At 41.2% G+C, this 14,993-nt stretch overlaps 1 protein-coding gene across 1 annotated transcript in view; it reads left to right on the forward strand.

Moving 5' to 3' along the window:
• LOC126184837 (tyrosine-protein kinase transmembrane receptor Ror-like) overlaps nucleotides 1–14,993 on the forward strand; it is a 125,012-nt gene that overhangs the window by 65,534 nt on the left and 44,485 nt on the right. The window contains exon 7 of the mRNA XM_049927429.1: nucleotides 7,448–7,658. Coding sequence (XP_049783386.1) covers nucleotides 7,448–7,658 — 211 coding nt within the window. The remainder of the gene's footprint in view (nucleotides 1–7,447; nucleotides 7,659–14,993) is intronic.

Here is a 14,993-nt window from a genome sequence, read left to right on the forward strand (position 1 = left end):
GGGCAGCACGAATGGTCACAGGTTTGTTTGACCCTTGGGAGTGTCACAGAGATGATGAAACTGAGCTGGCAGACATTTGAAGATAAATGCAAACTATTCAGAGAGAGCCTAATTACAAAGTTTCAAGAACCAGCTGTAAATGACGAATCTGGGAATGCAATACAACACCCAATATATGATTCCCATTAGTACTGTTAGGGAAAGATTAGGTTAGTTACTGTACACCTTCTCCATGTAAATGGCACTCGAAGAAGCCCTAACAACTGACGCAATGGGGAGTATCCTCTACCATCCACTTACCAGTGATTGTCATGCTTGACATGGTGTGTCACATCACAAGTTGGTCAGTGCCCAGTTTTACCCAAATTACCATAACTGGAATAACCTTGTTCGGTAATATCACTTACACATTGAGTTTCAGATGTGCTCTTAACACAGTCATTGTTAAACTCTGTTATACTTTAAATGTTCTCCCTCCCTCCCCCCTCCCCCCTCCCCCTCCCTCCCTCCCTCTCCCCCCTCCCTTCCCCCTCCCCCCTCCCTGTGTGTGTGTGTGTGTGTGTGTGTGTGTGTGTGTGTGTGTGTGTGTGTGTGTGTGTGTGTGTGTTTTCTCTTTTTCTTTTTTGTGTAAGTTATACAATAAAATTAAAAATAGGTAGGTTAGAAGGAAATTCTGTGTGGTTTAAAAATTTAGTCTGTTAAAGTACTATGTTACAGTATTATTTTAAACAATAGAACAAGAAGTTAATCAGAACACCCCCCTCCCCTGCCCAAGAGGCATTTGCCTCAAGTCACCATCTGACCATGATCTTCCGATTATAAGGATGGTATCTTGAACAAAACAATGATACAAGTGTCCATACAGGTGTCAAGATGGGCTTTCCATAAATTATGTAATGCTGGGTTTGTTCCTTTGAGATAACTATGGCTAATTTCTTTCCTTGACCTTGTCCAATCTTGTCATATGACCTGCCTCTAATGACTTTACATTCTTTCCTTTTCTCATCCTAGGAGCAGAAGATTCACTGTCAGCATTTTGTGGAACACGTATGCTCATCAAATTGCATGTGAAACATGTCCATTTTATTTGTTTAAAACTATATTTGTATTGTAAGTCATACATGTGTGTAGGGAAAGGACTAACAGCTACACTTGTTTGACATATATAAGGGAGACATAAAAGCAAGAAGTCATTAAAACTGGACTGTTACAAAATTACGTGGAAAGATATTTAAAACGATCATACTACTTGATTGTGGAAAGTTGAAAAGTAATATTGTTGATGCATAATATTGTAATGAAGAAACAGTATTAGTCATTTAGCCAGAGTCTGGGGGATGACAGAAGAATGAACATTGGATTGAAACAATATAAGCTCCAAGTGAGCTGGAGTCTGGTAATCACCACCAGACCCACTTTGCTGTAAACTCTAACCATGGTCCATGCTCATGGAACACTGCATGCTTAAGAGAGCAAGGGTTGTGTCATCTGTATGGTTTGAGCACCCCCACCCCTCTCTCTCTCTCTCTCTCTCTCTTTCTCTCTCTCTCTCTCTCTGTGTGTGTGTGTGTGTGTGTGTGTGTGTGTGTGTGTGTGTGTGTGTGTGTTGGAGGGGGGGAGGGGGGGCATTGTGCTTCATCCTGACAGTGAGTATGGTCAGTGTCAGCAGAAAACAGTCAGTAGTGGGGCATCAGCTGCAATCCAGTTCTATAAAGTTTTTCTGTAGAAGTATGAGGTCTGTTCAAAAAAATTCCAGAACTTTGTCCACAAAATTTTTCTACACTTACCTTCTACTTACTGTGCATGGTCTCCTTCAAAATACTCTCCTCCACAATTGATACACCTCTCCCAATGCTGTTTCCACTTCTGGAAAGAGGCATCTGTGCCTGCAGCTGCAGTTGCAGTGACATTTTTAAAATATTAAACAAAGTTCCATTAAACAGCATGCAAAAAAGGAACTGAAGCTTAGTGCACTAATCTACAAGGCTAGCAAGACCAATAGTAGGTTCCCAGCTACAGTCTCACACCCTTCCTAGTAAAAAGGAAGTTCATTAACAAAGGAATTATGGTTCAAAATGTTGAAAAGTCAACCTTTATTGAATCCTGAGGCCTTGGGTTCCACCATTGCATTTTAAGTATGCCCAAATAAAGTTTAAAAGGACTTATAAGTGGATGATCCTCCATGCCCCCAAAGTTCTCTTGCAACTGTTCAAGTAACACCATCCAGAGGAAGACAAAACGGAAGTAAAACTATCCAGTAGAATAGTTTGCATCCTTCAATAAAATGGAGTTTCTGAGCTGGGTGCTAGGTAGGGCTGACAACAGCCAACTAACCTTACTTGAACAACAAGGGAACATCTAGGAAACAGTTAGACCATATGACAAAAATTATTCGACCATATGACAAAAATTATTCAAAATTCTATTAAAGTATCTATCCACAAATAATCCAATCATGCCAGGGAGTGTTGTTTCTCCTAGTGAAGTGAAGGGTATAAAATGGTAAAGTCTGTGGCGCAACCCCATAAAGAGACCATCAGCCTGTCTGAAGGTATAGTGCAGCGTTTTTTTTTCCTTGGCACTAGGACGGGGAAGGGTGGCACGTCCTGTGGGCTGGCCAGCCTTACCCCTCACAGAGGTCCTGACAGCAGGATCACTGTACCTGGGGCTGTCCTGGAGGGACTAGAATGAGAAAAAAATCCCTGCTTATAACTGGGATTGAAGCTTGGACATCCACAATGGGCACTAGTGCTGTACCTGCTAGACCATCATAACCCTCACAATGAAGATTGTAGGTTTATAATTTTGGGACAAGTGGGTGGTACTGTAATGATTCAAATGAAGGCCATTTGCAAACAACTTCACAGTCTTTTGGATGGGAAATGCGAAGGCTCACAGAGTAATTAAGGAAAGTACAAAGAGGTAAGTCTATTAACCAGTCTGCGCCAGCCACAAGAGCACGAGACTCAATTAGGATATATCTGCAAAGGGCAAATTAAAATCTGCCAACATCATATGAGACAATGGAGTAATTGTGATATCTCCCACAAATATAAATCTTATGACAATACATTTCCTTTGTTGTGCAACATTTGACAAGTTAACATATACTGCATTTAAGTGCCACATGGAAACTGCATACAGGGAGTAACTGGTGTTCAGTTCCACCAACCAAGGAACATAAACTGTCCCTTGTCCTGTCATGCTTCGACCTTATAGATACGTTATGGCATTTATGTGACAGATCAAAACTTATCCTCCTCATTCTTACTTGGCTGGAACTTATGGATTGAGTCAATAATGCTCCTTTTACTGAAATCAGGAAACAAGTCTTCATGAGCAGTTAGCTTTCATAGTGTTAAGCGTAACAATGTACATACATTAGACTTTCAAAGGATGATGGAAAAATGTCTAGTTGTGATCCTAGAGAGAAGTGCTAGCTGCTATTAGCATGGGTCCAGGAATATACTCTCTTCATGAATTGATCCTATTAGAGGCAATAATATGGGAAGCATTCTTGTGCAGACACATTGTGTTGTCATGTTTTATGACATTTTTAAGGTTTGTGATACCTCCTGGCAGTACTGCATCTTATACCGCCAAGTGAGGTGATAGTGTTTAAGACACTAGACTTGTATTCAGGATGACAGTGGTTCAAATTGCTGTTCCGCCATTCCCATTTATGTTTTCTATAGTTTCCCTAAATTGCATAAGGCAAATGTTATGATAGTCCACTTGAAAATAATATGACCAGTTTCCTTCCTGTTCTTTCTGCAGTCCATGCTTGTGCTAGTTAGTTAGTTAGGTTCATGTTCCTTGGATCATTTGCTTAATAAATCATAATTATGTGGCATGAGTCATTTTATATTCACATCACAAATTATTTTGTGAATGTGCCTACATGCTGATCATTTGCAAACGTTTAAAACAGGAAGACATAGACATAGGAGTTAGAAATTCCTACCCATTATGTTTTACATGTGATAATAATACATCGCTTAATGACATCATTGTTGATGGAACATCAGACACCAGTCATCCTTCTTTTCTTCCTTTTTAAGTCACCTAATACTTGGTGTTTCCATTGTTAACTTCCAGAGCTGATTCAGTTCTTCCACACACAGTGAAGTTTTAGGAACTGATTTGGAAACACACTGTCGGACTGATTCATTTATCAAGACAGTGTCTCTCAAAGAAGCATATGTAGTATGACCCAGTTAGTGATTGAAATAAACAGAGTTACATGTGCAGCATGGAACCCAGTACACTAACCTATGTGGATAACTTTATGGCCTTCTATTCCTCTAGTCTGCCGCCAACTTTGTGTAAAGCAAAACCACATGAAAGTTGTACATTAGCTCTGCTTTTACTAAACATGCTTAAGCAATGGAATGTAGTGTGTGACTGATCTTGTTGATACATTGTAGCCTGTTGTATTATAAAATTTGGAAACCAGTATGACACTGTTGTTTGCTTTCTGGGCTAAAGTGTACTTTGGTGTCGGCGGCTCTTGCTTTACAAACTGAAATTGGCAATTTGTTGACATTGATTGCAGCCAATTGGGTGATGATATATAGTGACCAGGGAGAACTGCTGAATCTAATGATTTCTTTCTTCTTCATTCTACAAGTCGTTACTATCTTCTGGTGTTGCTATGAGCAATGTGTTGAGTTCTATCTGCAAGGAAGTCTTGAATCCAGTCGCAAATCTGCTCTGATACTCAGTAAGCTTGTACCCTTTACGCTAAACGACAGTGTGGGAGGGTATCAAAAGCCATTCTGAAGTCAAGAAACGTGGCATCAACCCGAGCACTGTTGTCTATGGTGCTGTAGATCTCATGGAGGAACAGGGCAAGCTGAGTTTCGCAGGATCTCTGTTTGCGGAATCCATGTTGATTTTTGTAGAGGATATTTTCATTCTCCAAAAAGTCATAATTTTTTTAGCATAGAACATGTTCCATAATTCTACAACAGATTGTTGTCAACGATATTAGTCTATAATTGTTTGCATCTGCCCTACAGCCTTCCTTAAAAATGAGAATGACCTGTACTGTCTTCCAGTTGCTAGGTACCCTTTCTTGCTCAAGCATTGTAAAATCTGTTGTCATAGATGCTATCACAGCCTTATGATCACTGATACCATCCTCTATGTTAACTGATTCGATAATTTCAGGTCTATTTATTGCCAGGAGGCCTAAGACGTTACCCTCACGGGTTGGTTGCCTATCTATCTGCTCAAAGTTATTTTCAGACAAGACATCCAGAACAGAGTTACATGAATCTCTGTCTCTGGAGCAAGTTTTGATAGCATGACACGCTCAAAAGTCATCCCTATTACAACAGCATGATCAGGAAAATTATTAATTATATTCTGAAAGTTCTGTCTGAATCGCTCTACCACTAGAGCTCTTGACCCCACTAAAAGCATCCGATTACCATTTTTAATTGAACTTTGATACTTAACTTCACTCACATTAATTCACAGTCAGAATCCATAACAATCTTGCTAGATTTTATCTAATTCGTTACTGCAATAAAGATGCTGCCACCATTGGTGACTCACCTATCTTTATAATAAATAGTCCAATCTGAACTTTGGATTCGTTGCCATCGACATCTGGTTTCAACCAGCTTTCTGTTCCTAATACTGTCTTTGCATTATAACCTTCAGTAAGTGATACTAATTCTGGACCTTTGCTTGGATGCTCCTGCAGTTTACTAAAGTCATATTAACCTTTTCTATCTCTGATCTGCGATGATGGACATTGTGGCTAATTTATCAGGCAAATTGTCTTTGATCCCAAGGGAGGATTTCTCTAACCTAAAAAATGCATTTGTGCATGCCACACGCACTCCACTATCCAAGTAGCCACTTCCTGCATGTAGTGCACACCTGACATATTAAGGGGAACCCTACAATTCTGCACCTGTGGGTCAAGAAACTGGCATCCGATACCGTCACAGAGTTGTCTGAGCCTCTGGTTTAGACATTCCACTCTGCTCCAAACTAGACTAGAGGACTGTGATCAGCCCTGGGTATGATGCTGCAAATAGACAGCTTAGCCTGCACCCCACGTGCAATGCTAGTTCCCTTCACCATATCAGCCAACCACCAAAAGGACCCATGCCCTCAGAATGCAAGCAGCTGGTGGCTGATGACATGTGTGGCTGATGATGTGCCACTGTATGCAGCCAGTTGCATCCATGCACTCGATAGCTGCCGGTAGAGCCTCCTCCACTTCACAGGCGAGATGCCCCCTCGCAGACATAGTGAATGCACACTGGCATTCTTTCCCACCTTGCATGCTATTTCCCTTTACGACTCCATTACTCACCTAATGCTGGAGCTCCCAATGACAAGCATATCACTCTCTGCACTTGTCCAAACTGGGCAGGAAAATCGGCTGCTGGCCCAACAAGAGAGGCATCGCGTGCTGGCTCAGAGTTATCATCAACACTGTGTGGCACCTCATACCTGTTGCCAACGCATAGGGAACCAGCTACGTGATCTGCTCTCACTTTCACCTTCCAAGCAGTGACACGCAAACCCACCACTGGCTGCCACCTCTCAGGTGAGGATGGATCGGTCAGATGTTGCATATCAGGAGATGTAGTGGCACATGTGTCACCAGGAGCTTCCAGCGGCACCAAAGGTGTCGCAGATCTCATCACCAGCACCCTGATGTCGTCGCAACTTTGAACATTAGCTAGAAGTATGTCGACTGTAGCCAGCACACCTTTCAGCTGTTTACGGACTGCAGCCAGTTCTCCTTGTGTCCACTCACAACAAACACAGTTCCTAGCCATATCGTAGTGTGTAAAAAGCACATACAAAATCTCAGATGGGGTTACTGAGTTTCGAATGTACACAAAATATAATGATTAGCTCACTGCCCCATTGGGCATGTCAGAGTATATTGTACCCTGTATGCTGAGTAACCATGTGAAGATGGATTATTTTGATTTACTGATGGTGTGGGTCAAGTATTGCTTACGAATTTTGAGACTGTGTAAAGTTGTTTTCTCCAGAAATATTGTTTAGTTGCCAGCAGCTGCATTGTTGAGCTGTCTTTAATTCCAATTACCAGCAGAAATCTGATGCTGTTCAGATTGTAGCAGAGATAAGTGGATTTTGTGGATTCTGGTTTAAATAGTGATGCATTGCATGACACTGTAATTCTTTTTTCAAGATCAGACAGCAAGCATGTGTAAAACCATCTCTCATAGTTCATGATGAAGACAACTGTTGTTTAAATGTAGTCCAGCAAGCTAGAATCATAGATCAGAATGGTCACACATAAGCACATCAGTTATCATTCTCTTCAACCAATGTACCCTAACATATTGCATGTGTTTATTAGTAATATGAGAATGGTATTATAAAGAGATGCTTTAGTGGTATTATGCTGATATTTATTGACCAGTTATTTGTTTGCATTTATTGACAGATTGCTGCTCTCAAATCGTCATTAAATTCTTCTCCCAATAAATCGAACAATAAAAACAATTGTAACACCAGCTACAACCAGATGATGGAAATGAACCTGTTGCTTCCAGCAACTAGAGAAGCTGAAGAAACTGTGTCAGCAGGCTTGAGGGCACGTGAATATGAATTGAAAGACGTGAAATTTTTACAAGAACTTGGAGAAGGGGCATTTGGTGAGATTTTTTCCTGCAAAATTTTGTGTGTGTGTGTGTGTGTGTGTGTGTGTGTGTGTGTGTTTTCTCTCCAAACCATCACATGCAGTTCTTTTGGTGGTGCACAGTGTTTCAAACAATATGTGAAGAGATTGATACTAAGGCTAATTTTTAACATAAATATTAATTTAAGGATGTGTGCATTTTTCAACAGCAATGAAGTTAAGCTGTCTGAATGAAACCCTACACAAAAAAAAAAAAAAATCATACAAGTGAGTTGTTGGAAGTTTTCAGCTCTTTTAACAGTTATTCACCTAATTATTTTCAGGTGCATAGGAGATATTTTGATTGTAATTAATGTGAGTGACCAGTTTTTCTTTTATGTTTACCGTAATTCTGTAGACTTAACATTTCATCCATCCTTAGAAGCAAAAATACAATACTGAGGTATGAAGAATGCAATGGCCAGCCTACAGTAGGTCAAAATGTGCAGGGACTCAGTCCCAGTGATGGAACATTGACTTGTAACCATATAAAATTCTTCTAATAATAATGTAACCAGATTTGCACTAAATTTACAAACAGGATTCCTGTAAAGTGATAAATTAACCATTAGGTTAATTTCATTGTATTCACATAAAACTACTATTGCAACTGCATCTCAGTAGTATGATGTGGGTTTTTGTGGGACTGGCTATGTTAGTTACAGATAGTGTTGATGTTGCCACAGGCAAAAATATAGGCTTTATTAGCAGAATAAATTTGTAGTTGTCAATTGCTCATGAATAAAATTCCAGTTATTTAGCTGCATCTCCAATGTGTAGGCATTCAACTTCAAACTTTTTGAAAGTTGGGCTAATGATATATTGCTGCATCCTGGGTATTGTGCAGCATGCTGTGGTTCCAGAATGAAATTTTCACTCTGCAGTGGAGTGTGCGTTGGTATGAAACTTCCTTGGAGATTAAAACTGTGTGCTGGACCGAGACTCGAAATCGGGACCTTTGCCTTTTGGGGCAAGTGCTCTACCATCTGAGCTATGCAAGCATGACTCGTGGCCCGTCCTCACAGTTTTAATCTGCCAGGAAGTACACTGTGGTTGTTAGTTGCTATCTGGCAAGAGACAGGTCCCAGGATAGCGTCCAACCTTTTGCCAGTGTTTGTCGTGTAATGTTGAAGAACTTCAGAAGTGTCTAGGAACTTAAAAGACTGCTTGGACCATTGTAGCTTGAGCAGTATTGTATGTCAGCAGGGAGACAACTCAGATTCATATGTATTTTGAATTGTATTTGTGTTATCAATCTCTTTCTAGTATTAAGTGTTGGTTTTCATTGATGACCCACTACCAGGGGATAGTGCATTATCATAGGCACCTTCATTTTGCCAGGCAGGAGGGTTTGTACACCTAAATGATGCTGAGGGCTTTGCCGGTGGTGACATAGCTACTGGCAAGGCTATCCAAGTTGGACAGATCTCAGCAGAGGGGCCTGACAAAGAGTACCTGACAACTTGGGGAAGGGAAGACTGTTTTTTTTTTTTCCATACGGAGCTTCACCAACAGTGGTAGAGTATGGGCACAATGACCCCATATTTCCCAAACCGGAGACTGACCATTCCCACCAGACTTCTTCTACCATAAATTATGGGCATGCTTCAGGGACCATTGTTAGGTGCAGTGGTGGAACATTGTGTGTTTCGGAGAACATTGGCCTTGGCTGCACGGCCTGGACTCTGAGGAAGGTACACTCCTCTGTTTAAAATTCCTCAGCCTTAAGGTGTGCTGCATGCTGATGGGGTGAATAGCTGTTCAAGTAAAACAGTCTGTATCGGGAAAAATATGGGGCACCTGCTGCCCCACAGTTGTATAAGGCTTGCTCAGGCACATGGGACTCTGCCTAGGTTGATATTTCTCTCCCTAGTGACTTGTCTGAATTCTATGAAGTAACCTCAATCAAAATCTACTTGTGACATGACAGGTGTACCATCAGTTAGTACCTACACACATTTAACAAAGAGACCTCAGATGGTCAGTCCGCCCAAGAAGTAGTCTCAGAATTATAGTAACAGGGCACTAGACTGCCCTAGCGCTTTCATTGTAATCAAAAGAGCAGAAGGAACTTTCTGGAAGACCCTGTCAATATTGACAAGGGGCTGGAGGCTATTGCTGGGTCCTCAAAAAGCATTAAACAACTGCCGCACGGGTTAGCCGCGTGGTCTGAGGCGTCTTGTCATGGCCCGTGCGTCTCCCTCCGTCGGAGGTTCAAGTCCTCCCTCAGGCATAGGTGTGTGTTTTGTCCTTAGCTTATGTTAGTTTAAGTTAGATTAATTAGTGTATAAGCTTAGGGACCAATGACATCAGCAGTTTGGTCCCATAAGACCTTACCACAACTTCCCAACTTTCCGTTAAACGACTTAGTAATGGAGGCGCACTTCTAGTTGAAACTGCCACATCTACCGTATTTACTCGAATCTAAGCCGCACTCGAATCTAAGCCGCACCTGAAAAATGAGACTCGAAATAAAGGAAAAAAAAAATTCCCGAATCTAAGCCGCACCTGAAATTTGAGACTCGAAATTCAAGGGGAGAGAAAAGTTTTAGGCCGCACCTCCAAATCGAAACAAAGTTTGTCCATTGTAATATGAGACACAATTTAGGTCGAATGAATGATACAGCTACAGTAGTTTGGTTCGAGTCTAAGCTTAGCAGTTAAGCTTTACCACATAGCCATTGCTAATCGTCAGGCGCTCCGTCCGTATTTATACGGGTGCCCTTCCTTTTTCACGTGCTTCGTCTGGTTTGAATCGATTGCTTATTTTGCTTTGATCTGATAATTGCCGTTTTCTTTGTTATAGGTGTTTGCGTCACTCTTAAGCTGAAAATGCATTACTGCACTGTGTCATGCATTGTTTGTCGCATTCTGATAGTGCGTGTTTACGGCCTGTCGCGGCTCGAGGCACGGTTTGCTTTTGTGTGCGCTACCGCCGCTTACAATTAAAAAAAAAAAAAGAGGAATCGTCTCATTAGCGAAACAATGGCAAGAGACCGCAATTTGTTGTTACTTACACTGCTGCTTTCTTTGATAATGATCAACAAGAATCAAATAATAGACTGCGTATGATAGAACATGTTCTGAACGAAAGTTAGGCGAAAATTTTTCTCCGTTTGAAAATCTTTGCGGTCGCTTCTTTATTACATCAAATTCTGCACAGAAATTAGAGTCATTTTAGATTTAAAAATCTAGTCACTTGCCGTGCTTCATTTCTGACTGTATCACTATTAGGCATAAGAATAATACGAATATAAACATGACACGATACGTATATTCTTCCGCGTTTGCTGTTGTCTCACTCTAGTTTCGTAGTTTATTAGGCAGACAGGATTTAAATGAGATAGCAGCAAACACGAAAGAATACATGGCAAAATGTTTATATTCGTATAATTCTTATGGTGAAGAGAATACTGTATATGATTCAAATTTCATCAGGTTCCTATTAGCAACCATCTCTTCTCACAGATAGGAAAAAATTCAGAACGTAGAGTTGGCCATATTGACAAACATCCCAAACAGTCTTGCCAGTCAGATTTTCGTAGTACACTGAAATTGTGCTACATTCGAAGATGAACAATACGGAATTTGTATTTACTTCGTTGGATAATGTATGAAAATGCAGTGGTCGAAACTCGCGGTGGAGAAAAAAAAGCTCGTCTTCTCCTTTTTTTTTTTTAATTTATTTACTGACGCTGAGATTTTGGCGCCAGTATTTATCCTGTACAAAGTATGCCTGCGTAGCGCTACATATATTCGGCGGCAGAAGTTAGTTGTGGCGGCATGTACCGACATTTTTCATAACTTCTGCTTGCTTTGCACTCGATTCTAAGCCGCAGGCAGTTTTTTGGATTACGAAAACCGGAAAAAAAGTGCGGCTTAGATTCGAGTAAATACGGTACACTGAGAAGCAGGACGATGATACTGGAGACGGGATTAAGGGAGGGGTGGCTGTTTTTGTAGATGACTCATGCCACTCCTTTCCTATCCCTCTTACAATGTCCATACTAGTAGTTACAGTGGAAGTTCTCACACTGGTGTAGATCACAGTGTTCTTTATATCTTCCACCTCATGACCTGTTGGATGTAGATGCGCTGACAGTTATTCCATGCACTTCCCCACCCATTCCTTCTCAAGAGTGATTTCATTGCACACAGTGTGCTGTGGGACTCGGTTACCACATGCCCCAGGGGTGAAATTATCAAGTGCCTTGTCTGTTTAATCTGTCTGCCTTTTGAACTTTCATCAGATGACACTTTTCTACAGCCACAGGGTCATCTCTGGGTTTTGACCTTCGGTTTTGCTCCCCAGCTCTTGCAAATTCAGTTCAGTGGGAAGTGGGCACAGATTTGCATTGACCGAAAGCAGACTGCAAAGATGGATGCTTCAAAGGGCAAATTGGTTGCAACACAGTCAACAGGTGCCTTCGAACAACAGGAATGTGCCCATATGGTGAACCACCTGTATGAACCACTGAGCTGCCGCCGATTCCACTCTCCAGTCTAGCAACCAGCTCAGATGGCACCCTCGATTCCACTCACCAGTCTAGCAACCAGCTCAGATGGCAGCATGTTCCTTGGAGGATTGAAGAATGTCGCTCAGCAATCAGAGCTAAGTGCACAGCTTTGCGGAAATTCAAACACCATCCAAGTGCACAGCTTTGTGGAAATTCAAACACCATCCAACTACAGAAAATCTTAGGGCCTCAGATGTATGAGAGCACAAACAATGCAAGTGATAAAGTACAGAACAAAAACTCCTGGAAGGAATTCATGACTTCTATTAATCGGTCGACTTTCACTGTATGAATTTGGGAATCAATAAGGCAGATTTCAGGCAAAGGTGGTACACCTCCCTCTATGGCCTTGTTGAGAAATGGAATCTCGTTGAACATGCCTAAAAGCATGGCTCAGTTTTTAGCTGAACAGTTTCTTCTCTCTCTGCATCATCTGGAGAAACTCCTGAGTTCCTGATGTTCCGTACGAATGTGGAGATGAGGAGACTGCACTTCTTGTGGAGGTCTGTCATCATACATTCTCCATGTGTGGATTGGAATCAGCTCTGTCTGTAGCCAGAGACACTGTTCCAGGACTAGATCAGATTCACTATGGAATGCTCCATCATCTGTACTCCAGAGCTATAGGCAAGCTCCTTTCTTATTTAAATCAGATGGACTTGTGCCCCACCAGTGGAAAGAGGCTATATTAATTCAATTATGGAAACCAGGCAAGTATCATACAGGAATCCTTACACAAAAACTATATGGTGGGTGTGTCTTCAGTTCTTGTAAAAGCGTATGAGACTGCTTGGAGGTACAACACCTTTCACCAACTTCATGAATGGGGACTACATGGATGTCTGCTGCTTCCTATCCAGTCATTCCTCCAGGACAGAGGCTTTCAATATTGTGTTGGTGATACCTCGTCTGACTGCTTTATTCAGGAAAATGAGGTCTCCCAAAGCAGAGTACGCAGAGTCACACTGCAGCCACAACCAGTGGCATCTCTGCTACAGTCAGGAGCCCTGTTAATTGCTCTTTGTTTTTGAACAGCTTCTCGATCTTCTACTTTTCCTCCAATCTTACAATGACAATGAAGCAATGGCAGCTGACCATCAGGAGGACGGAAGCTTGGCCCAATAAAATTTGTTTTAGGTTCTCACCAGAAAAGACTACTTGTGTCAGTTTTAGCCACTCATCAAAGTTGTAACCAACTGGAGCTCACAATGGGGGTTAATATTTTAAATTTTAAGGAAATGTGTGCTTTTTGGGCTTCCTGTTCAGCACAGAATTAACCTGACTCCTGCACCTGAAAGACATGCAAACTGAAGTTCGCATCATGTAGGAAGGTAGCCCTATTTTCAGCCATTCTGCACATCCCCCACCATTAACTACCAAAGCCAATAAGATTCATTCTTTCTCCGAGCGGCTAGCCGTGAGTTACAGACTAGACTGCAAGAATCTCTCTATCCTGTATGCTGCACTGTTGTCGTGTTTCGCAACAGTGCCATTTCATTCACGGAGCGACAGAGTTATTCATTCAGTTGCCAGTGTTACTTTCTTGTAACAGTATAGTTGTGATTGTGTATTTGTAAATGTTTTGGTGTGATTTCCCAATTAATATGTCAGGTGACAGCAGTAAATGTGGAGTCCCTCAGAAGCAACTTTAATTAAATTGCATGCCTGTGGAGTATCATCTTAGCTGTCTGAATGGATGATTTCCTGTCAGAAAGGTCAGAGTACACAGTAATTGATGGAAAATCATCAAGTAAAACAGAAGTGATATCCGGCGTTTGCAAGGAAGTGTTGTTGGCCTTCTGTTGTTTCTGATCTCATAAACGATTTAGGAGACAATCTGAAGAGATGTCCTCTTTGACTGTTTGCAGATGATGATGTGATTTACCATCTTATAAAGTCATCACATGGTTAGAACAAATTACAAAATGATTTAGACAAGATATCTGTGTGCTGAGAAAAGTGGCAATTGACTCTAAATAATGAAAGGTCTGAAGTCATCCACATGAGTACTAAAAGGAATCTGATAAATTTCGGTTTACAGGATAAAACACACAAATCTAAAGGCTATAAATTCAGATAAATCCTTAGGGATTACAGTTATAAAGAACTTAAATTGCAACGATCACATGGATAATGTTGTGTGGAAAGCAAATTGGAGATTGCATTATTGGTAGAACACTTAGAAAATGCAACAGGTCTACCAAAGAAACTACTTACACCACACTCTTTTGCCCTCTTCTGGAGCATTGCTATCCAGTGTGGGATCCACAGCAGATAGGATTGATTGGAAAAGTTCAAAGAAAGGCAGTTCATTTTATACTGTCACGAAATAGGGGAGAGACTGCCATGGTTATGGTACATGAGTTGGGATGAGAATCATTGAAACAATGGCATTTTTCATTGTTGCAGGATCTCCTCATGAAATTGCAGTCACCAGCTTTCTCTTTAGAGAGTGAAAATACTTTTTTGGTGCCCATCTACATATGGAGGAATGATCATCAGAATAAAATAAGAGAAATTAGAGCTCTCACAAAAAGATTAAAGTGTTTGTGTTTCCCACACGTTGTCGGAGAGTGGAACGGTAGAGTAATAGCTTGAATGTGGTTCGATGAACCCTCTACCAGGCACTTAATTGTGAATTGCAGAGTAATCATGTAGATGTAGACGTAGCAGTCAAGGAGGTTTGCATCCTCAGTTTATAACTTTTTCAAAAGTGAATCTTAAAGCGAGACTTCTACTTTTTGACATTTTGAAAACTCAAGAAGAACCTGCAAAAGTGTGTGTCAGCAAGAGAA

This window comes from Schistocerca cancellata, chromosome 4 (genome assembly GCF_023864275.1).
Source record: "Schistocerca cancellata isolate TAMUIC-IGC-003103 chromosome 4, iqSchCanc2.1, whole genome shotgun sequence".
In the NCBI taxonomy this organism is placed as follows: Eukaryota; Metazoa; Arthropoda; class Insecta; order Orthoptera; family Acrididae; genus Schistocerca; species Schistocerca cancellata.